The sequence below is a fragment of the Poecilia latipinna genome, unplaced genomic scaffold, assembly GCF_001443285.1.
Source record: "Poecilia latipinna isolate Pla-1442-1.1 unplaced genomic scaffold, P_latipinna-1.0 Scaffold1173, whole genome shotgun sequence".
NCBI lineage: Eukaryota > Metazoa > Chordata > Actinopteri > Cyprinodontiformes > Poeciliidae > Poecilia > Poecilia latipinna.
This window is the reverse complement of record NW_015113789.1, coordinates 149,551-172,674: the sequence shown is the minus strand read 5'-3', so window position 1 is coordinate 172,674 and position 23,124 is coordinate 149,551. Positions and strand designations below refer to the sequence as shown.

Sequence of the window (23,124 nt, the reverse complement as noted above, 5' to 3'; positions counted from 1 at the left end):
GAAAGTAGAATACTCATTTGTCTTCTGCCAAAAATAAGTAAGAATAAAATATAGGATCCATCCAAGCAACCGAGTTAGAATAACTGAATGAAACAAGAGGTAAAAATGAACTCATACAGTCAAGATGTCGTAGCTTCCTGCAGTGAACGCCTTGCGAGATGACACCACAGCTGTTTTGGGGTCTATGAAAAATTTTCCATCCTCATTGCCGTCCACAAGGCTGTATGACAGGTCACTGTTGGGCCCGTCGTCCTGGTCATAGGCAAACACCCGGTAGATGGGCTCAGCCTTCTTTCTTCGTTCTCTCTCTGGAAGTCTGACTTGGTAGACCTTATCATGAAAAGCTGGTCGGTTGTCATTTTCATCTAGGACTGAAACCATAACCCACAGTGTACTGCTCTTTGGACTTGGACTGCTATCTGAAATCAGCACCTATAGGAACAGAAAGAGTTACTCAAATGAATTATCTGTGAACCAGATCCACTAAAAATTAGAGTCCATAGAGAAGCAAGAGCAGCAGTATTTTACTGTTTTCATCACAGGCTTTATAGGTCTTGCTGATGATAGCATCTCTTAGTAAACTGCAATCTTTGAATTCTCACAAATTTTTATCTCACTGACATTAGAAACAGACAGTTGGGCTGCTAAAATCATCCTACTCTTCATTTCAAGCCAGCATATGGACATAGGTATTTTCCTACTCTTCCCATCATTTCCTGATTTCAAAGTAAAGATTGATAGGGTGGCAAAAGTGGCCAACAAAATAATAGGTCTTAGTATTTTATCAATCTGCTGTATATGAGCAACATATAGACTACCAGAGTTCTGGTAGTACTTAACTGAAATAACAAATGAATCGGATGTCAAAATGATTAATCCCACGTCTCAGTGATCACCTCTGGCTTCAAGAACAAAAGACAAGGTGCCAGATGAAATTTTGATAGAAATTAGGAAAGATTTCCTCACCTCTAGAGCGTGCTCCTGTTGTTGTTCACGATCCAGTTTCCGAGAGGTTGTAGTGATCAGTCCTGAGGAAGAAAACAGCAGCAGTTGTTAAATTCAAAGATTCAAGGGTTTTATTGTCATATCAGCTCACATTTTCGCATTTGTTTATAGTCCGGAATTTGGACTCAGGTCCCAGATCAGGAAGCTTAATAAATAAATAAATAAATGACATCAATAACTGGGGAGTAATGTGATGTACAAAGGTAGTCTTTGTTATTTAAATGATGTTTTGATTGCAAATGTATAAACTGTATTGATCTGTAAGATAAGGGACAGGTGACTCAGATATGGCGTGAGAAAAGGGGAAGTTGTTTCAGACAGAGTCCAGTGGGCTGCAGAGGGACTCTCACAAGAGCTTCAACAGGATAAAAAGAGGAATTTTCTAAAAATTTATTGTTTTAACAGTTTGTGCAAAAAGGCACAAAGGCATCGCCCAAAAAAGTAGAAAGCAGAATCACTTGCTAATATTCGGGGTTGTGCCTCAGGGTCAGTCTTTGTGTTCAAGTCAAGAGAAGAGATCAGAAGACAATCTGGGTTTGAGAGAAGAACTGAGCCTCAACCAGACCCAACAACTGCAACCCTGAAGAGGCCAACCCACGCGCCAAAAGTCAAAGTTTCAGAATTTGGGTTTATTCTCAAGACTGCTGCTTTACGGTGGGTTTTTCCATTTGTTAAATCCAAGAATTTTCACAAGTTTTGTCCAGAGAAAGTGGAGGAATTTCTTCCTTTGATTTTTGGGGCTACATTTGCCCATCAGGGAAAATTGGATTTTTACCACGTTTTCCACAGAAAGAACAAATGGATCAACCCAGGAAAAGCTTTCTATGTGGTATGAACCTCTCTCTCTATCTCCTGCAAACTTATTTCATTCAAAAAGTTCACTCAGCTACAGTTTTAGGGAACATGATTCAATGATTTTTACAACTTATGTACTTTTCTTATTTTGCTGGATTTTTTACTGTGTGCTATACCTGCTAAGCTCTGCAAATTAAAGCAATGAAAGTCTTACTCATAACTTTCATACTGGAAGTTATGAAAATTTGATTATTAAGATTGTCACTTTTAAGAGTTCTTCATGGTGTTTAAGGTTCATTACTGTGCTCAACAGATTTATCAGAGGTTTTTATCGGTTGTTTTGATCAAGACAGTAAAAAAAAAAATAAAAATCCCAGAACTCTGTTTTGTCCAGATTTCTAAATCAATTCAGCCCAATTTTAAGTGCAAGTTGTTTAAGAGGAGAAGCTGCTGTTAACGAGCATGGCAGGGAGGGTTGGTTAGCTGCAGGTTACTCAGTCTGACTGGGCCATCAGATGAAGCGGGGTTCGACGTTTGGATGCTAGGCACTTAGAGGCTGACATTTTCTCCTCCACCAGCTTTCACAGAGCCCTGGTTGACCTGCTTGGGACCGGCTGATCAGGCTCAGGAGGTTCGAACCTTTTGAACTGAGCACTGGTTTGGGCTGCTTTACAGTCGTGAGGTAAGCTCGATGACGACAAGCAAGGGGAGCCGCTGGAACGGTCTGTGTGCAGGGTGGGTGGAGTCCTTTATGATTAATTTTCAAGATTTAATAAGTGTAACGTCTGGTACAGAGAGCCCAATAATTCAACCAAGCACAGACCACGTTTTAATAGATTTATTAAAAACCGGAACTGGCTGAGTCACAGATTGGTCATACAAATGTCCAGGAGTAATTCTTGGATGATGAATCAGCTGCTCAATGTCCGACTGTATGAACTATAGAGTCTTCACAGAAAAGTTCCAGGATGATTTCTATGCACAATACATCCAATGATAAATATTCTCTGATGGGTGGAGACATGGTAAGAAGGCAAGTGAGGGTCAGATACACAGACACAAATAGTGAGGTGATGAGGCATGAAGTGAGATGGCGTCAAAGGTGAGAATCCTTTTCTGTGGTTTGTGTACAGAAAGAAGAGATAAATGTAGAATCCAGCAGCAGAACAAGCAAATGAGTAAGACAAAAGCAAGGTCATAACTGGAAGATTAAAAAATAGCAAGGAATTAATGCTGAACATCTACACACAGAACTGGAGTGTCTGTGTCTGAAGGGAGCTTAAATAGAGCAGAACACAGGCACTATGAATAACCTGATAACTACTTAATGTAAGCACAGAAATGCAATCATTAATGTCTTTAAAATCAAATGTTTAATCTGAGGAAAAGAACCAGGCTGAAAAAATCCAAAGATGTGTTTCAACTGTCAGAAAACTTTACAGTATCCCAGTCAAGTTTCCTTTGTGCTTGTTATAGCCAAGCTGATTCACTTGTACAGATGAATGAATGACTAAGACTGACTGCTGAGTTGACAAACAATAACTAATATTCACTCTAACTGATTTACAAGTTCCTGTGCCAAGAACTGATAAATCTTGGCACAGGAACTATTTTAATTCTTCTTTCACATGGCATTGGCCTAAAACCCAATTCCATAGCAACACCCTTCCTTGGTAACCAACTAGACTAGACCAACAAGCATCCTCTTGTGTTGCCAGACAAGTAGAGACTTTGTCTTTGCATCAATTATGTTTAATCCACCAATGAAACACTTTAACAAATGGTAAATAGATTAAACCTAGATGTCACTTTTCAAGTCATACCTACCACTCAAAGCCCTTTTCAGCTCAAGCCAGCCACTGTCACAAACTCAACTTACATGACCGAGAAACAGAAAATGACTCACCAGTACGAGAGTTGATAGTAAAGAAGTTCTGTGGGTTTCCACTAACAATCCGATAACTTAGCCAATCAGCAGTAGAAGGCGGGGAGACATCAGGATCCTGCGCGTGGATTTGAATTACTGAAACGTCCCGGGGAGAATTCTCTGGTACTGAGCACTGAAGCAAAGGCTCGGAGGTGAGTGGGGCGTTGTCATTGACATCATCCACTTCAATGAACACCTCAGTTGTGCTGAACTGGGGAACAACGCCACGGTCACTGGCATAAACCGTCAGCCAGTAAGAGTCCTTGGTTTCCCGATCCAATGTGTCTGTGGTGTAGATCACTCCTGAGAAAGAAGACAGTTTGTGCAATTAAAGAAAATCCACCCAACTTCAAATATTAAATGTGCTTAGAAAATAAAGATTAAATACATGAATAGGAAAATGTAATACATAAAGAACTTTGAATTTATTTTGCACTCCATATAAAGAGGGGAATGCAACAATATCCTGCACAATTAACTGCCAAAACAACCATAACATGATTCTCTGGAGAACAGTCCATTTAGTATCTAGACACAATATTATATGGAAATATTGAAGCAACATCTAAAGACTTGAGCTGGAACTTTAAAGCCCGTGGCACCGAATGGTCTTGAAAATGGATAATAACACTAAGCATAGAGCCATCGTTATTCACATTGGCTCTATGCTTAAGAACAACAACATAAATGTTTGTAAATGTGTCTATCACAAAGGGCTGTTTCACAAAACCAGGATAGTGGATTAAGCAGGGATTTTTCTTAATTAAGAAAAATCAAAAAAGCGATTTATCCTGTGAAGCTAACCTGCTCCAGATCAGACTAACAGTCAGGCTTAGTTAAATCAAACTAAATAACCAACTTTCTACAGCCAGACACTGGATCGCTGTTATTCATCTTATACATTCCTGAACTTCCCTCAGCCTGTAACAGTGTTGATTACCAATTGTACGCAGATGACACTGTCATTTACGTACATGGTAGGGACAAAAATCAAGTTTCTTCCCAAGTTACTGACTTACTCTTGTTACAAATAGCCACTTGGCTTAAACATGCTTTCCTCAAAAAAAATGTTTTTAAACAGTTGGCATTTATTTTACTGAAAGACCAGAAAATACAACTGACCCAGTCATATTTATTTTCGGAGAAAAGATCATATTGGTCAAACAATTTAAATATCATGGAATTTTGCTTGTTGCAAGATTATCATTCAAACCTCATGCTGAGAGGATAAAAAACACCTAATTTTAACAGTGCAAACTTTAGGAATACAAGATACTGTGTCTAATTTAACTGAAAAATTGCTCGTATTTTTTTCTACTAATAAGCTGGATAACTCATTGACCATAAAAGAAAACTCACCCGTTTCCTCATCGATGGCAAATCTTCCAAGCCCACTCCCATCCCGAATGGAATAGTGGATCTCTCCATCTCTACCAACGTCATCATCTTGAGCACTAACTTGGAGTAAAGTAGTTCCGATTGGGGCATTCTCTTCAATTCTTCCAGTCAAGGCAAAGTGTGAAAAGTAAGGAGCATAGAGGTTTTCATTCACATCGATTACTTCCAACTCCACAAAGGTGACAGACAGAAGAGACACAGGTTTTCCTTTGTCTTTGGCTTTCACTGTGAGGTTGTAGAACTGCTGGACCTCATAGTCCAGTTCCTTCGTCAGTCGAATGGCTCCACTGTTCCGATCTAATTCAAACCATCCGTTGTGGTCGTTGACCAGAGAGTACCGCACCTGGCCTCCTAATCCCACATCTGGGTCCTGGGTTTCGATCCAGGCTATAACAGTTCCTACAGGAAGATCCTCAAGAGCTCTGGCTTTGTAAACACTGGGGATGAATAGTGGAGGACAGTCATTCACATCCTCTAAAATAACTTTCAAAATGGTGACTGAAAACTTGTGTCTCCCTTTAGCTGCACTGTCTCGAGCTTTAATCTTTAAGTTATAGGTTGGAGCCAACTCTCGGTCGAGTTGGCCAGTGACATAAACTATCCCGTTAGTGGAGTTAATGCCAAACTGTGTGGTGCTGGTCAAGAGAGAGTAAACTATCTCACCATTGAGTCCAAGATCTTTGTCAGTGGCCTCGACCTGGATAATAATTGTGCCTATTGCAGTGTTTTCAGGAATTACTATTCTATATCCTTCTTGTAAAAACTGAGGGGCATTATCGTTTGCATCCACAATGTGAACAGTAAGCAAACGCCAAGTTGCTTTCTGTGGCAGACCAAGGTCAAAAATGGTTAGGTTGAGGATGTAGTGATCTCTCTTTTCTCTGTCCATAGGCAGAAAAACACTTATTAGACCAGTCTGCAAGCCAATGTTAAAACAACTGTCAGTGTTTCCATCTGAAATAGAGTACAGAATCTGACCATTGAAACCTGTATCACCATCATACGCATTCACCTGGAAAACACTGGAGCCAACCTTTAAGTCTTCCTGCACAGCGATGTCTGTGGGAAAAGCTTTGTCGAACTGGGGTGTTTGTCGATTCACAGAGAACAGGTCAATAAAACCTTCCTCGGTTTTAGATTTGGTGCTAGCTTTGGATTTTTTAAGTAACTTTTCAGCTAACCTTTGTGCTACACTGGTTTCTTTACATGTAAAATGCTTGTAAAGAGATTTTCCATGTACAACTGAAATGTTGACAAACATGGGATCTGAAAAGTTTTCACCATCTGTAGAAGTTATTTTTAAACTGAAGATGCTGTGCTTAGGGCTCAGTGCTGAAAGGGAATTACGCAGTACAAGAACTCCTGAATCAGGGTTGAGGTCAAAGAGCCCCAGCTCATTTCCTGAAATGATCTTATATTTTACTAACTCTAACTCATCTATGTCAATTGCAGACATTGTGGTAATTACTTCATCTACTGGGAAATCTACAGAAATCACCCCCTTGCATGCTACCTTCTCAAACAATGGCTTATTGTCATTTATATTCTGTAAGTGGATTGTGACATTGACTTCACTCTCTCGCCTGTAGGGTGAACCCCAGTCAGAAGCTCTAACAACAAATACAAATACCTCTGGCGAGGCTTCAAAATCTAGATCTGTGTTACTGCTTATGACACCAGAAAATTGGTTAATCTTGAAGGGTAATTGCTGAAGGCAGTGAATACTGTATGTGATGTATCCATTTTCACCTTTATCTTCATCGACTGCAGAGACTGTTAATATGTTGGTTCCAGCTGGAACACTTTCATTTACAAAAACCTCATAGAAGGACTGGGAAAATTCAGGCGTGTTATCATTGGCATCTTCAATGGCTACCTGTACTTTAGCTCTGAGATTGCTGTCTACCTCCAACACCTCAAGACTAAAGATATCCTTGGATACATGGGTCAACCAGCGAGAAGTGGAAATTACACCTGTTAAGGTATTGATTTTAAAAAAAGCTGAATCTGCAGAGGGTGTCAGAATGTACTCTGCATCATCAGGTTCCGGTTTGATCTTAAAAAAACCCACAATTGTGCCAGGTGGTGAAACTTCATTGAGACTAACAACATAGAACTCTTGCTCAAAATTAGCTTCTGTTGCCTGCTGGTTTGAAAACATTATGTGGAGAACCTGTGGAGCAGAGAACTGGGGAGGAGTCCCTCTGTCTTTAGCCTGCAGGGTTAAGTTACAGCCATATGGGAAAGTTTCCCAGTTTATTATTTCGGTGGATTTAATTGCAAATTCCTCTTCTTCACGTCTTTCTATGTAAAACTGTCCTGAAGGGTCACCATCCATAATATAAACAGAATCAATTTCCCCGTTTAAGCCTTCATCAAAGTCTTCAACACTAACAAGGGCATATAGACTATTCTTCTCCAGCCTAGCGGATGCATGGGTGACTACAGTCATAACTGGAGCGCGCTCATTCACACGCTCTATGTGGACAAAAAGTTTGGCTGTGCTGCTAACTCCATTATTACCATACAGCTTCATACCACGGTCAACCGCCATAATTTCTAAGTCGTACCGGTCCTGTTCATCAACATTAAGCTTTCCACTAAGGTAAACCACTCCACTGGTTGGGTGTACTGCAAACAGTTCCATTTTGTCCTTGAAAAAAAAGTAAAATTCTCCATTGGAGCCAATATCTGCATCAGTGGCAGTAACTTGCGCTATGCTAGTCCTGAGAGGAGTGCTTTCTGCTATGGTCACAGAGTATGTGGTGGGTGAAAACAGGGGCCGGAGGTCATTCATATCCAACACTTGAATGCTGACTTTAGTCCAGGCCTCAAGAAGAGACTCTCCCTTAACGTAGGCTTTCACTGTCAATACATAATTATCTTGAATCTCCCGGTTTAAGATGGCTGCATTGCCCCCTTTGGTCCTTATGCGCAAAAAAGAGAAGTCCCCCAGGACGTAGTCTTCTGCCTTAAAAAGCCCTTCGTCGTCTCCTGAGGTAATTCTGTAGCGAATTTCCCAGGACCTTTTGGAAAGTTGAATGCCCATTTTAATTTTACTGTTGGCATAGGTGCGTGCTGCTGAGTTTTCATGAACTGTTGCATGGTAGACGGAATGGGTGAAGCTGAAACTGGGCACATCCTGAGTTTCATGGGAGTTCTGGTTGTAGCCGGCTGATGGCTTGGATATCAGTAATAAGAGTTGGAGAGTCAGGCTGAGGAGAGGAACTTGCATGCCTGCCCATTGACCCATATTCAAATCTATCCCATCATACTGTCATCCTGAAACAGAAAAAAGAAACAATGACAAAAGTTAGACACAGGAAGTTGGAACCAACTAGTATATATAGGAACACACAAATAACACATCCTAGATCTGAATGAATGAAATATTCTCATTGAATACTTTGTTCTGTACAAAGTTGAATGTGCTGACAACAAAATCACACAAAAGTCATCAGTGGAAATCAAATTTATTAACCAATGGAGGCCTGGATTTGGAGCCACACACAAAATTAAAGTGAAATGTTCCCTTTATTTTTGAGCAGTACGTACGTACGTACATACATACATACATACATACATACATACATACATACATACATACATACATACATACATACATACATACATACATACAAACATACATATGTATGTACATATATATGTACATACTGCCGGGGATGATCAGTCCCCAGCTTCTGTCCAGATGGCTAACTAGCTACATTGGCTCCACAGTTCTCCTCTCAGAGGCCACAGTCATCTTGAAGCCCTCTCTGCTGCTTCAGTTGCTTCAGTGGTGCTCTCCTTCTGCGTTCCCCCTTGATGCTAACACTACTCGAGGCTCTGACCAAGGAGTGAGCCACCAAACCTCTGCAACCAACCTCAACTGGGAAGCACCTCGTTCTCCAACCTGCCCACTTACAGTCACTACCAGCCCTGCGTACCTGGAGGCCTTTTCCTTAACAGCTTCTTCCAAGCAATCTCCCCATGGGACAGTCAGCTCCAGTAGCATGGTTTGTTTAGTGATCTCAGACACTAGAGGTAGATAACTAAAAAGTTGGAATGTTCAGTTGTGTGTATGCAGCATGCTTTATTTATTTACATTCACATGTATAAATGTGCATTATGGCTAAATCTAACACAATGTCGCTAATAACTCAATGTTTGAGCTTCAAGTCTTAATTTGTTGATCAAGTGAAGACTGTGAGGCAGGATTTATTTTATGTAGACAGGGTTAGAGTAATTTATTAGATCTACTCAAACTTGTGTAATTATATGTTTTTGGCACTCTATCGGTGTGTATGTATATAGAAATATATACTGTGTGTGTTTGTGTGTGTCTAGTTGCTCTTTGGGCTATATACTTGCTTGCTTGGAACCCAATGCAGCAAGTAAAACAAGGTTTTTGCAAATTGTGCTAGAATACATACACTGTACTGTCTTTCTCATCCCAGAAATAAACAGTAAAAATGTCCAGTTTCTTAATGGGAAAGACATCACACACATATTAAGTTTGGTGTTTGTTTGTTCACGATTACAATGGATGAGCTCATGTTGACGGTTCACAGGATCAGTAGGCAGTTAAAGGGGGGAGGGGTGTAGCTGTGTGGCCCTGGAACTGCAACTGACAAACTCTATTCATGTTCACCACAGCAGCCAAATTCCTCCCACAGCAGACTCACCGCAAAATTCCCACTGGACCAAACGGAGAGTGAAAGGCTGATTTTATCAACTGTTGCATCTCTACAAGGCCCTTTTTTCAAAACTGAACAAGTCAATGTCACAAATTTATCTAATATTTAATAAGTGCTAGAAGTTAAATCTGTCACATTTTTAGGATGGTAATTTATCCATGAAAACAAACTATAAATATGCCCAAAATTATTTCAGGCTCAGAGCTGACGTTTACCTAAAACAAGGATTAGGTTTCTAAAAATTCAAACATGGCGACTTAAAAGATTTTGGAACAAACAAAAACACATAGCAATATGAACAACAATAATTAGAGCATTTCACTGCTGGGGCAAATGGATAAGGAAACAGTGTCCATCTCCTGTCTATGAGAACTCCCCAGCTAACCTAGTTAAAACATTCAGAGAGAAACAGAACACAGAGATGGTGCTGGACAAGTAGACAATAAACTCTTTAGGAAAGAAGGAAAGTGCAGGCCTGCTAAATCACTTGCTCTGCAGGTCAGTGACACAGAACAGGAAGGGAAGGGGAGAGAAAAGAACACTGAACTTTTCTCAGGTTACCTAAAAACATTCGTAGGGTTAGGAAAAGGCTGGAACATCAACAATACAGCTACTGACATGCTAACACCTTCTGTGCTAACAGTACTTCTCTTATAACACTCATTGTAAAGAGCAGTTATGAACGAGTTCTTTTTGTCAGGATATTAATCTGGCAGCTGGAAAGAAAATGTTATTGATTTATAAATACAACTTTCTGGTATTTGTTTGTGTTTAGCCATGAATAATTTGAAAGCACAAGTGAGAGCAAGAAAATCCATTTTTTGTAGAAAGCTACCTTTCTGACTGCATGATGTAAGAAGATACTCTCACTCTCTCGCTCTTTCTATTTCTCTCTCAGACATACAGACACGCGGGCGCACAAAACAGAATCAAGCGGAACTGCGTAAAAAGGCAATGGCCAAGCTACTTTAAAGCAGAGCTCAGATTTTATAGGTGTCTATGGTGTGATCCAATACTCGCACATTAAAGTAACATAATGTTAAATGACATTTATAGAATTTTACTGACACGTGCAATAACATAAAAAATATTTTCTCTGTTTACTATGTTTACCTTGTCCATTTCACATCTATTTGGTGGAAGTAAACAATTTATGGCATGGTAAATCAAGTCATTCAATTTGTACAAGTTGAAACACTTAATGTGTTTTTTGGTGAAAAATTAGATATTTGTAAGGGAGCTAAATAATGAGTAACATTTCTGATTTTTGCAGAGGGATTGGGGTTAAATGGAGTAGTGGAGCTAAATGTTAATGAGGGCAGTGAGATGTGAACAAACTGCTTCCAGTCTGATGCATCCATTCAGAGTGTTTCATTTGAACTGTGGGGGTCAAACACTCAGATCTCGATATTAATACATGATGATCAGCCATCACTGTTTGTTGTGTGTGTGTGTGTGTGTGTGTGTGTGTCTGTGCGCGTGTGTGTGTACATATGCATATTACATCTACATCAGAGTTAAGCTCCAATTTTTACATTTTTGTTTTCTGCTTTTTTAGAATGCAGTGGTCTCCCCCAAATTAGTTGGGTTTTATGGTTTTTTTTATGTTTTTCCATGAATGTTTCTTTGCTAAATTACTGAAATTAATTAATAATATGACTGTGACTACTAATAAATAAATTCAAGCTTCTTCAAATGACATGTTGTAATCATCCAATTTATAACTGCGGTATTAATATTTTGATTGTGAGAATAAATGCTTTTTAAAATATATTTCTCACAATGGCACAGTTGGTAGCACTGCTGCCTTACAGCAAAAAGGTCCTGGGTTCGAATCCCAGCCTGGGGTCTTTCTGGATGGAGTTTGCATGTTCTCCCTGAGCATGGTGGGTTCCCTCCGGGTGCTCCAGAGCACTTACAGACCACTGCTTCAGCAACCTGCACTAGTATCAAGAGGGATTTTCTGAAAGACATTGTTCCTTCTCTCTACTAAAATGAGGTAAACAGTATGTGCGATTGTATAGTTGCATCTGTTTGCAGCCATTTGCAAATGTAAATGTTGAGTTGGGAATGAGGTCAGCAGCAGTTTATTTGGATTTAAAGTGACAAGAACCCCTAAAACAGTTCATTCTGAAAGGAGCTCAAAATAGGAAGAACTAACAGACTAAGATCTCATTAGCTAAAAATGATTTTGTGCAAAATAAAAATGTAATGAACATGTTTGTTTTATTTTTGGTTCTAGTGGCCTTTATTTGACAGAAAAGTGGGTAATGAGAGAAGGGGGAAGACAGGCAGCAAAGGTCGCCAAGGCCGGGAATCAAACGTGCGAGAGCTGTGTCGAGGACTAAGGCCTCCATATGTGGGCCGTGCCCAACCCCTGCACCACCACAGCACACCCTAATGAACATGTTTTAGTATAACTCACAGACCTATCCTAACCTGTTCATGGAAGCATGAACAGGTTGCTTTTTTCTTTGCATCTTCTTCCTCTTGGATCAACTTTTATAAAATCTCCTTTGATTGCTTCGCCGATGATTACCAAATCTTCATGCCTTTAAGGATTCTTGATCCTTCAAAGCTCTGATTGTGTTTCAAGAATCTTAAAGCTTGCATGGCCCTAAATTCTCTGTATTTTAATAAAAGAAAAAGACTGGCGTACTTGTTTTTGGAATGTGTCCAGTTGATTTTGACCCCCCGGCAATGTGCGCTAAGACCACAGTTACAAATCTACAAATCTGGCTATTTAAGATGGACATTGATTTCAATCTTGACGGTCAAATAAGGGCCACAGTCAAATGAGTTTTTATCATTAAAAGAAATAAGCAAAAATAAAATCCTATTCTGTCAAGGCAATACTTTGAAACAGTAATCCACGCCTTCATTTTATCACAACTGGAATGCTGTAGTTCCCTCTATCTCGGAGTCAGCCACTCTTCACTGAAGGGTGCAGCATGTCGGACCAAAGTCGGACTGCCAATCGTCACATGGTTTTTGGATGTGCATTTTCACACAGACCTCTCACAGTCCAGAGGACACCGAGCCGAGCTGCCCGTCCTGCTGCAGTACATGTCATGTCATGGCGTCTTGCTCTGTGTGAGGTTTACAACATCAAAGTAAACACAGCAACCATGGCAGAGAGGAACGACTATTACGAGTTCAGAAGTTTGGAGGAGAAGAAAGTAATAATCGTCTGGCTGGAAAATTACTTTAGTTTTCACATTATCAAAAAAAAAAGCACATAAGGCATCTGTGAGATGTTCTCGGACCAGAACCAAGCAGAGGGAGGTTTAATATTTCAGTGCAAACTTCCTCACTGCCTCGAATAACTGCTCCTCAAAACCTGCTCTCTGACTGAAGAACCTCTGTTCTGACTATCTGCACTCGCCAGCAATCCTTTCTGCTTGCAGAGTCAGAAGAGTGGCTCATGAAAGTTGAGTGGAGCTGGACAGGGGGCCGAAAGTTCGCCAGATGGAACGTCACACAGCTGCCACAATCAGTACGTTTCCATTGGCCTTATAAATGCTCAAACTGGAACCACATAAATAAATTTGCTTAATGGAAACGCCAATGAAAAAAAAAACTCAAATATTTGCACTAGGATGAGGTGGTTTTTCAGCCATATTAAAATTAGTGTATTCAGCAAAACTACAATGGAAACACATTTTTCACATCAGATGAGTCACGTGGTCAACAACCAGATGTTACCACTGATGGAAAAGATGCCAGTTGGCCTCACACAGTATTATTTCTAAACCATAATGGTTTGGTATTATTTTGTGTTAACATGTTTGTGTAAACATGTTAACACAAAAATGTTTGTTAACATTTTTTAACACAAACACACTGTGGGCCGCTGGTGGACGGCCCCACCGCCACCACCGGGCTCAGCAGGTTTTCTGGGGGAAACCCCGACTGATGTCCAGCACTTTGTTTCAGCTTATAAATACAGTTGATGGTGATGATAACTTCGCTATTGTGACTAAAACAGAAAAAAGAACACTACCATAGCGCCTTGGTAACAGTGATGTAGGATGCTTTGGACAACAGGACGAAAAGCACTAAGGAGCTGGAAAATGAAATCATAACGGCTTAAAAAAACACCTGAATCTTGGGCCTGTTCTGTCTAGTTCCAACCTTTAGTACAATTATCAGCAAAATCATGTAGCGGAAGGATTTTAAACTAATTAAGGTAAAACTATTCTACAAATGATTACTATAATTTATGTTAAACTGAAAAGCCCTTTGTTCCATATACTGATGCTTATCTGGAAATTCAACAAGTCACCCCCACCTTACATTTCTTTACATAGTGATGCTGCTCCGTGATTGGTTAATTTGCTATTTGTGTTGACAAGAAGTTGAACAAGTATATTTTGTAAAGTAGCTGGTGAGTATAATTTAGGTTGTCTCTTGTCCTGTAGCCCTTCACTCATCATGTTTCTCCAGCCCTGAGTTCTCATTTCACTGGGATCTTTGTGCCTCTGCTGTAAGCATGGTTACTCACTGCAGCTCGTTCAAAAGGATCAGTAATACAGCAGACCTGAGTGGAGAGCCTGCAAAAGAGTGGAGTAATTTGTATTGTAAAAGCAGGAAGAAAGAACATCATCGGTCAGCATACAAAGCACCATGTGAGCCACTCCCACAAGCTGCTCACTTGCCCACAGAATTCTGCACCATAATCCAATAGCTTATTAAAATGGGAATTCTACAAACACGATATCCTACTCATCAGCTATAAATGATCGCTATTCTGTCTGTTCAGAGGAGTGTGTGGAGAAACAGCTAAACTCTCACCGACAGGCGATCAAAAAAAAAAAAGGACTAAAGACGGCCAATAGTGCTCCGGGCATCTGGGCTTACACAAGCAGCATTCAGCAGGACTGAAGCTTTTGCAGAGGACAATAGCAACTCCCTCCCACCCCCATCTCCCCCTTCCACTATAATGGACCATTCCAGCACAAACAAGGAAAGAGCCTTGAATCCATAGAAACCTCCCCCTGCCCCCGTCTCTCCCACACTCTTTCTCTTAAACACATCGAGAGCAAGAAGGAGGGAGGAGCCTCCAGGGTGATGGCATTTGGCACAAAGATGCAAAGAATGCCTTGGGGAAGGAGGGGGGCAATGGGGTAGAAGGGTGTTCTCATAAACCTCTCTTCCACTGTATGGATGTCACTGTGCACTGTAAAGGAGCATACCCCACTGTAGCGGCTCCTCTGCACATTCTCATGCATGTAATGTGCAGCCATGCAGTCACAATTCACAGTTCAACCTCATCAAGGTCAAACCACAGAGCAAGGGAATCCATCAGACAAAAGGATATTACAAATTAAATCTCCTTTAGGAGAGGAGTGTGTTCCTTTGCTGCAGTCAAGATTTTCACAAATCCATCAATATTTCATCTAAAGAAGACTTTTTTCTTTGCTTCAAATTGTAATTAAGATGTCCACATACCCACATTCTCATGCTTCAGTAATCATGGTGAACAACAAAAAAAAAGTGTCTATCAGTTAAAGATAATGTAACATGCACTCTTAGACAACCATTTTTAATCCTGTACTTCGGTAGAAGCCACAGCCAAGTTTCTGACATAATATTAATGTTTCAAAATGGCTTAATTTTGCCATCATTTCATTCCTGAAGGTCTGCTGCCTGTAATAAGGTGCCTGAGAGCCTGGCAGAGACTTGTTTTCACTACCAGTATGTAGAGCGGAGCAATACTCCAGACCACTTGTTGCTGACTATTATGAGTCAGCTGGTTGACTCATAAAAGTTCAGAACAACAACAATAAAGTTCAGGACTTTTGCTTCTACTTATTATTGGAAAAATGTGGTCTGGATATTTAGGGACTGCAACCCATAGTTTTTTTTTTTAAACAAGCAAGAAGCTGTAAGGAACCAGATCTGAAAAACTCATCCCATAAAGCTCAGGCAACCAAAACAGTGTCTGCGGCACTTATTAAAAACTCAACAGACATGATATGGAAGAGCTGCTAAAAGCCACATAAATTGAATCTCCTGGTTTGTCCCTCTGTATCCAGCAGAGACAAGCAGTGCAGTGATTTAGCTCATCGTGCAGGGCCGCTCCAATGCTGTATGAGGCCTTGAGCAGAATTTGACTTAGGGCCCCTTTTGCTGCTAAGAACATCAGCACCACTAAGCATTTCAATGCAGATTTAGTGAAATCTGGGAGGGTGGGGTAGTTTAATAGGTCAATTTTAAAAGCAGTCAGTTATAATTGTAATTTACTGATATGTATTTGTGAACAAACTGAGCTCAAACTCAAAGATTTAAACTCATAGCATCAGATTGTAGCTACACTAACTATGAAGACTGTTCTTTGAACTTTTCCAAGTTCAAAGAACTTAAAATCTTAAATTCAAATGTTAATATATATTTTTTTAATTTATCTATGCTGAATCCATTAACTCAAATTTAGCAGCATTGATGTTCTCAATAAACAAATTTTACATTTACATATCTGTGCTAAAATATTAGCATTTATGGGGTGAAGGTCTGGGGGGCCTCTGGAGCTGCTGACTTAATTTGGATTAAATGGAAGTGCAATTAATTAATATTTATTCTAATAAATTTTTTTATTTGTTGTTTTTAAGACTCTATAGTTGTGGGTTTGAATGGTATTTCACTGGCAATGTATTCCCATAACATATATAATTACACAGTAATATTTTTACATTTCCTGTCAATTTAACATCTTTTAATAGAAAAACATGGTGGGCTGCTGGTTTACGCACACTGACCTCCAGGCTCAGCAAGTTTTCTTGGGTCAACCCTGTGAGCAGCTTTCAGTTTTAACTGAAGATAGCTAACTTCAACCAACTGATAAAGAAATGTTTCCCTGTCGTTTCTGTGAACCACGCTGTTTATTTAAATGCATTTCAGACATTTTTGTTATGTGGAGCATTTAATGCTATTTCTTTTTTTCCATTTAATGCAAATTTTCTGCAGAACCTTAGTATCACTTGAATAATTAGCAGTTATTTAATATAAATATATGTAGATGCTTCAGATATGACTCCAGGTCTACTTTAGAATGCATATAGATATTGTTAATGGCAGAAATAGCTGTTTCCAGTTTGGTTGACTCATTCATTTGAATGTGAAATGTTCATGCATTCAAGTTAAAGCTAAGAACCCTTTAGCTTCCTTTTCAGGGCTTTGGTAATACTTGTTAGTAGATAGGAGGAGTAATGCTGTGATAGAGGAGTTAAACAAAACAAAGAAGAGAGGATGGAAGGAAGAAGACAGAAAATTACCTGGAAAAACAGCTCTTCATCTCATGTTTTTTGTCTGATTACTCCAGTAGACAGCAAACACCTGTTCAAGAACTTCTGAATTTTCAATCAGATATGACAACACAGCCTAGTTAAAGTTCCAGTCTGTATCACGTCTGAAGGTAACTCTGCTGAACCAGTCTTCAACCTGAACCCAGTGACTCAGACAGTCTTCTCAAGGCAAATTAGAGGTAAGCAGTGGTTAGTTGAACAAGTCAATGCCAGATGTATTTAACTGGATTTTTAAGAAGCTTGTACATTTTCAGGATTTGTTGATGCTGCAGAACCATCAGTCTTGTATCTACTGTGATGCTGGATGCATGTGTGCAAGTCAACAAGGGTGAAATAAACTCTGATATGAATGCTGAGTTTATATAATGTTCACTCAGTGCATCATTCTAACTTTTGCTTTGTTTCTGTTTTCCAACTGCAGAGAGGATCTTGAAGTGAACACCTGATTGGCAACATAATGAGTCTCAAGCTTAACTGGTGACTTGGAAGACAGCTTCTCCCAGTCAGCAGGTCCTGTCATAAAACTTCAGGCTAGTTAGCATGGTCACCAATGACAGTGGGTAAATGGTTTTCCTGTAACGGTAAGTTGTTTCAATAAGTTGTTTCTCCACCATTAGTACATTTAGCAGCAAGTACATGAGGTTAATTGATCCAGATCCAGGAGATCCAATCAGAATCCTTCAAAACATCCATGTCTGCCTGTCAGGAATTAAACATGGAGCTATTTGTGTGAACAGATGTACAGGTTGAACTATTTTTACGTAGGATGTTAGCAAGTTTCCCCCAGAAAAACAAGCTGAGCCTGGTGAGAGGCGTTACAGTCCCACCATGAGTTTGTGTTAAAATGCTAAAAGTCGACAGAAAATGTAACATGACTATTAGGACCAATAACAGTCATGTTATTATAATTATTATGACTAATAATTAATATTTCAATTAATAATTTAAAATGTTATTGGAAGACATTTTTGATAACAATTAAACATGCAACTATAGAGTCTTAAAAAATACTTGATATAATTAAAACAAATTACATCAAGTTTTTGTATTTCACTTAAATCCTAATTAAATAATCAGCCAGCCGATATTAAAACAAGACATTTAACGCAGGTCACATTCAGACCCAACAAAAGGGCCCCCCAGACCTCCAGGGCCCCATAAATGCTTACATTTAGATCTACAAGTTTTACATTTGTTTATAGAGAATGACATGATTTAAAGGTCCACTATTATGCAAAATTCACTTTTTTCATAATAAAATGTGAATTTTATTATGTTTCTGTATCTCCTGCTTCTAGAATCAGTACAAAAGCAAAACACAAATACCCAGCCATTTTTTGCGAATAAGTAAATGTCCTGCTGGTGTCTGCAAAATAACCTGTTTCAAAAAGTTTTAAATTATTGTGTCACAATTGGTTAACCCCAAGCCAGGCCCAGTCCCTCACCTGGCAACCCAAGTGCAGCTCCGACCAGTTCATTACAAGTTACTGCTGCACAATGGCTGCTGGAAAAGGAAAATATTTTTTATCGGCTGCAATACAGAGCAGGTCCAAGTATTTTCAGTAACATAGGACATGTGACTGGGAGAAATGTCCCTCACAATATCTATGCATATGCTGTAGTAAACTGGAAGTGATAGTCTACACATTGAGAAGATGCAGTGTTTGTGAAAACATGTCGGACTCTCATTCAAGAGTCCGACATTTTCAGATTTTTTTTATTTTTACATATTGAGAGAAATATTTCCCCTCTAACCTTGCAAATATATATTTTTTAAAAAGGTCACATTTGCGGATAAAGGGTCTTTGTGCTGAACTACTGTGCTGAGCGGCTCGACTTCACATCATGGCACACAGTCCCAAAGTGAAGCTGAAGCCTTAATGACGATCTAAATGTGTCAGATTCACAGCGTTTAACCCTTCAGTGGTTTGTGGCTGGATGGTCATTCAGGAGGTTCCACTTCTTCTGCTTCTGGGTCAAAAATATACGGCTGCCCTTTCAATTCACATGTGGTTTGAATCCTTGTCATTTCTATTCTAGGATTGTGTATCTAGTTTGTTAAATTTCAGGTTTCTTGTTTTCTATGTTCCCTGTATATTCTAACAACTGTTTCTCCCATTTCTTAAGCTCAGCTGCCTTCCATCAAAGCTGCACCCAGTTTCTAACTGGGTGCAGCTACTTTCTCCTACCTTCTCCTCATACAGGAATCAACTCTCCTCCATAAATATTTGTCACTCAGGGTCTTTGTCAGATCCTCCCGTTACTAACAGTCTGTCTCCCTGTGTCCATTGTGTTGCGTATATTTTGCTTATTTTTAAGTTGACTGTCGACTTTCTTTTTCTTTATGCTGCCTGCCTCTACCTGTGTATATCTATCTTTTTTATCAACCTGCTGGCTCACTGTTTATTTAGCTAACAAAGACTTTCAATTTGCGACAGAATAAGAATTCTAACCTTCACATTCAAATGAATTTGAAAGATTCTGAAACGGTTTAGTACATGTTACAAGGCTGCTGATATTTCAAAGTGAAATGAAATACTGTTACTCAAACTGAGTTACTGTACCAGGGTCACTAACTCCATAACAAAGGACCAACAGCCCGTAATTGTGTGGATGTTTCAAAATGACCAACTTGGACATCAGCTACTGTTACACAAGTGGCTGTCACCATCTACAGTTTCATAAAGAGACCTTTCCAGCACTCTGTCATTTTTTATGTTCTCAGGAACATCTGTTTCATTTTGTCTTGAAGCTGAAGAAGACGTCTAATGCGAACACATCCTGCAGACAAACTAAGACTTCTGGAGCTATTACAAGTAAAATCACTTCAGTCTATCTGTACTCTTTTTCTCTCAAATGTTTATCGCTTTATTGACCTTACAACACGAACATTTCTGTATCTGACCCCTTGTTGATGTCAGATTTAAACATGGACAGATGAAGACCTGGACTTTTCCAAGAATATTTAACATTCTGCAGCTCTTAGTTGTGAAAGCCCAATCTGCTGATTAACGGAGTTTGTTTTAGGTTCTCTCTGTTCTCTGCTACCACAGAGTTAATTATTAAATTATAACACTACCAAGCATAACACATTACCAGTGTGTAGATATGTATCATGTTATAAACCCTTAATTTAGTTTCAACAGTGTGATCCAAGTGACACTGGAATGAGTATTGGCTGACAATGTTTTGCTGTTTCTTTCTCAAATCTTCTGTACTGAAAAATATCTAAATGTCAGCTGCAGGTTAGAATAGACGAAGCAAACTTTGGAAGTCCAGTTGTTGCATTTCTTTTGTGCTGTAATTACAACTGCAATACCAATTTGAATGGCAGGAGCAGCTTATACATTGCGTGTCTCGCAATGGGAGATTTCTAATGTTGGTGTCTGTAAATTTGGTTGTACACAAGACGCAAGACGCTCTGCGACCTCTGACCCACGTTAAACATGCAGCAACATCGCTAGGCAGAAAACAGTGGATCAGGTATGATTTCAGTTCAGCAGAACAATTAGTAACACTGAAGGGCTCATTTTCACCGTAATGACCAGCAGCACTGGTTTGTGAAGTCCACTACATTTCCTGTAGTTGGTCTGGGCTGAGGTCAGCCTGTATTCACACCAGAAGCAGATAGAATCAGAATTTGTCTGGAAGCGGACCGAGACCACCTCAAAAAGTGGATCGTGGTCGTGTTGTTCGCTCCGTACCAGGAGTCACACCCTAAAACTAGCTTGCTTTAAAAATGACTGGATGAAAACATTTTATTTGAAGAAAACCTACAACATGAAAAGATAATTTTTCCAAACTGCTTTTTTTCTGCAATCCAAAATCTGCAGAAAAGTCCAATATGGCACACATCTACTGAGACTCAATACAGGCATGACATACAGCAATATGTCTAAATGGACCTCAACTTCATTTTGTTGGGTTCTTATTGTCTATTTTTTTACACTCCAGTGGAACAAAATATTTTAGCTAATGACCATAAATTCCACAGTCATCTTTCAGTACCTGTCAGGACTGATGACAGCACCGATGAGCCTCTGCAGAACAGTCTGAAGAAAAGGAGGTGTGAGAAGACAAGCAGGCTGCGATGAAGCAGAGGCAGAGGTGTTGGGTAAAGATGTGAGGAAGCACAGGCCGCTACAGTAAGTGAAAGAACAGCTGTATGCTGTGTGCCTGGCTGCCTGCCAGCCTGCTGAAAGGTGAGAGCAGACAGCTCCCCTTTACTCTCACAAACACACACAAGTAGAGGCTATATATCACATATTTTCAGAGCTTTTTCTTTTTGTCTTCCTTGGAGTAGATTAACAGAATCAGGTCTTGGAATGGCTTCCTTCACTGCCTGCATCTCCTAATGGCTTTTGCAGATTGATCTCACAATGGAAGTAAAGCGTGGTCATCCCTGATCTAATCACTTCCAGCCTCACACATGCATTCTCTTTTACCACTCATCTCCATGCAAACTAATATTTATATGTTTTTAACTGAAGTCTGTGTGGACACAGATCTGATCTGCGATGTATAACGTGACTGAACATGCACATGTACAACACGGAGCCACTGAGTCTTCATTGGCATATTGTATTAAATAAATTAACTAATAAAGACTTTGTTGTGATTACTGGCATTGAATAGGATTGGATTCCACAAGATCTTACTATTTTACTGAGCTGCAATCTCAGCTCTGACTGAGGTGTCCTACACTAGGCCGAAGTGATGAAGATGATTACCATAAGGGCGAAGCAGGGGGAAATGCTTGCTTTGGGGGGCTTTTTACCATTTCATCTCGGTCTTTCAAAGCGGATAATAAAAGGTCTTTATCTCTATCTACTGCAATATCAATGCTAAAAAAAGGCAGCAGCAGCCTCCATCACTAATGTACAACAGGGTAAAGAAGCGTCACGTTTCGTGCACTGAATAGCCTACCTGTTTGTCTCCTGTAGCCTGATGTGAGCGTTTCAGAGAAAGCCAGGACATCCGCGTCGCGATTCGGTCCGAGTGGCTCCAGGCGGACACTGGCTTGTTCCTAAGCAGCTGAATCGGGAGCCCCGTTTCCCGCTACTCTTCAGCTGTGGTCGACCCAACACACCATTTACCGTTATGTGTCCCACACAGCTGCAGCAGAGAACAAGCCCGTAGTATTAACTGGAAGATGCTTCATGGCTCACATCTGACACGGGATCGTCGATAGGCTTCTTCACGTTACCGCGTTGAATGCATAGAGGCACACCTCTTATTCTGCGGTCGGACTTGGACCTGCTCTCCGGATCTCTTCACTCGACCATGCTGCCGAAAAAGCACAATGAAGTTGTCCTCAGAACTCGGTGTCTTCCACCCCACAGACAGCGCTAGAGTGAGACGTATGCAGGAACCCGTCTAGGTTTCTCTGCTCCACGGCTGCTGCTGCTGCTGTTGCTGCTGCTCACGATAGGGCCGGGTCGTCCTGGCGGAACGTTCTTTCTGTGTTCAGATTGTTGTGCGGTAAGGTGCTGTCATCCTGGCGCTCAGGTGCCCACAGTGCTTTAAGGACACCATTTCAAACGCATTGTAGGCCTGCACAATCTACACTGAGATGGCTGGAGACTCATGGCAGTGTCCTTTAAATGTCCATTTCTGCTGGACTATTCATCCTCAACCAAACTGTCACACAAGTGTCTATGCATAGAATGACCAACGTTTGGACCAAGTCATTGTTTTGCAAGTTACAAGTACGTTTAAAATAATTTCCCCAATCCTCGATCAAGTCATTTGACCAAATATGCAATTTAAACATAAAGAGGTTTATCTGCTTGCCAGAACGCCAGGCAAGAGAAAACGAACTTCAAAAACATCACAAAATCAATTCTGATGTCAGTTTTTTTATAATAACAAATATATGGAGCTAAAACAGTCTCAACATTCACAAATGCACAGGAAGATTCACACATACACAGAACATGTTCAAACTAGTATTTTTGATGCAAACACAAATATGGGGGACTTTTACTGCCTTAAGTCA

At 40.0% G+C, this 23,124-nt stretch overlaps 1 protein-coding gene across 1 annotated transcript in view; it reads right to left on the bottom strand.

The window, feature by feature from the left end:
* Nucleotides 1-22,892, bottom strand: part of fat3a (FAT atypical cadherin 3a) — a gene marked incomplete at its 3' end in the record, with an annotated part of 50,415 nt that extends 27,523 nt beyond the window's left edge. The window contains exons 1-5 of the mRNA XM_015053298.1: nucleotides 22,053-22,892; nucleotides 5,087-8,407; nucleotides 3,707-4,030; nucleotides 967-1,028; nucleotides 118-432 (exon numbers count right to left, since the gene is read on the bottom strand). Coding sequence (XP_014908784.1) covers nucleotides 118-432; nucleotides 967-1,028; nucleotides 3,707-4,030; nucleotides 5,087-8,378 — 3,993 coding nt within the window. The remainder of the gene's footprint in view (nucleotides 1-117; nucleotides 433-966; nucleotides 1,029-3,706; nucleotides 4,031-5,086; nucleotides 8,408-22,052) is intronic.
* Nucleotides 22,893-23,124: the final 232 nt, after the last annotated feature.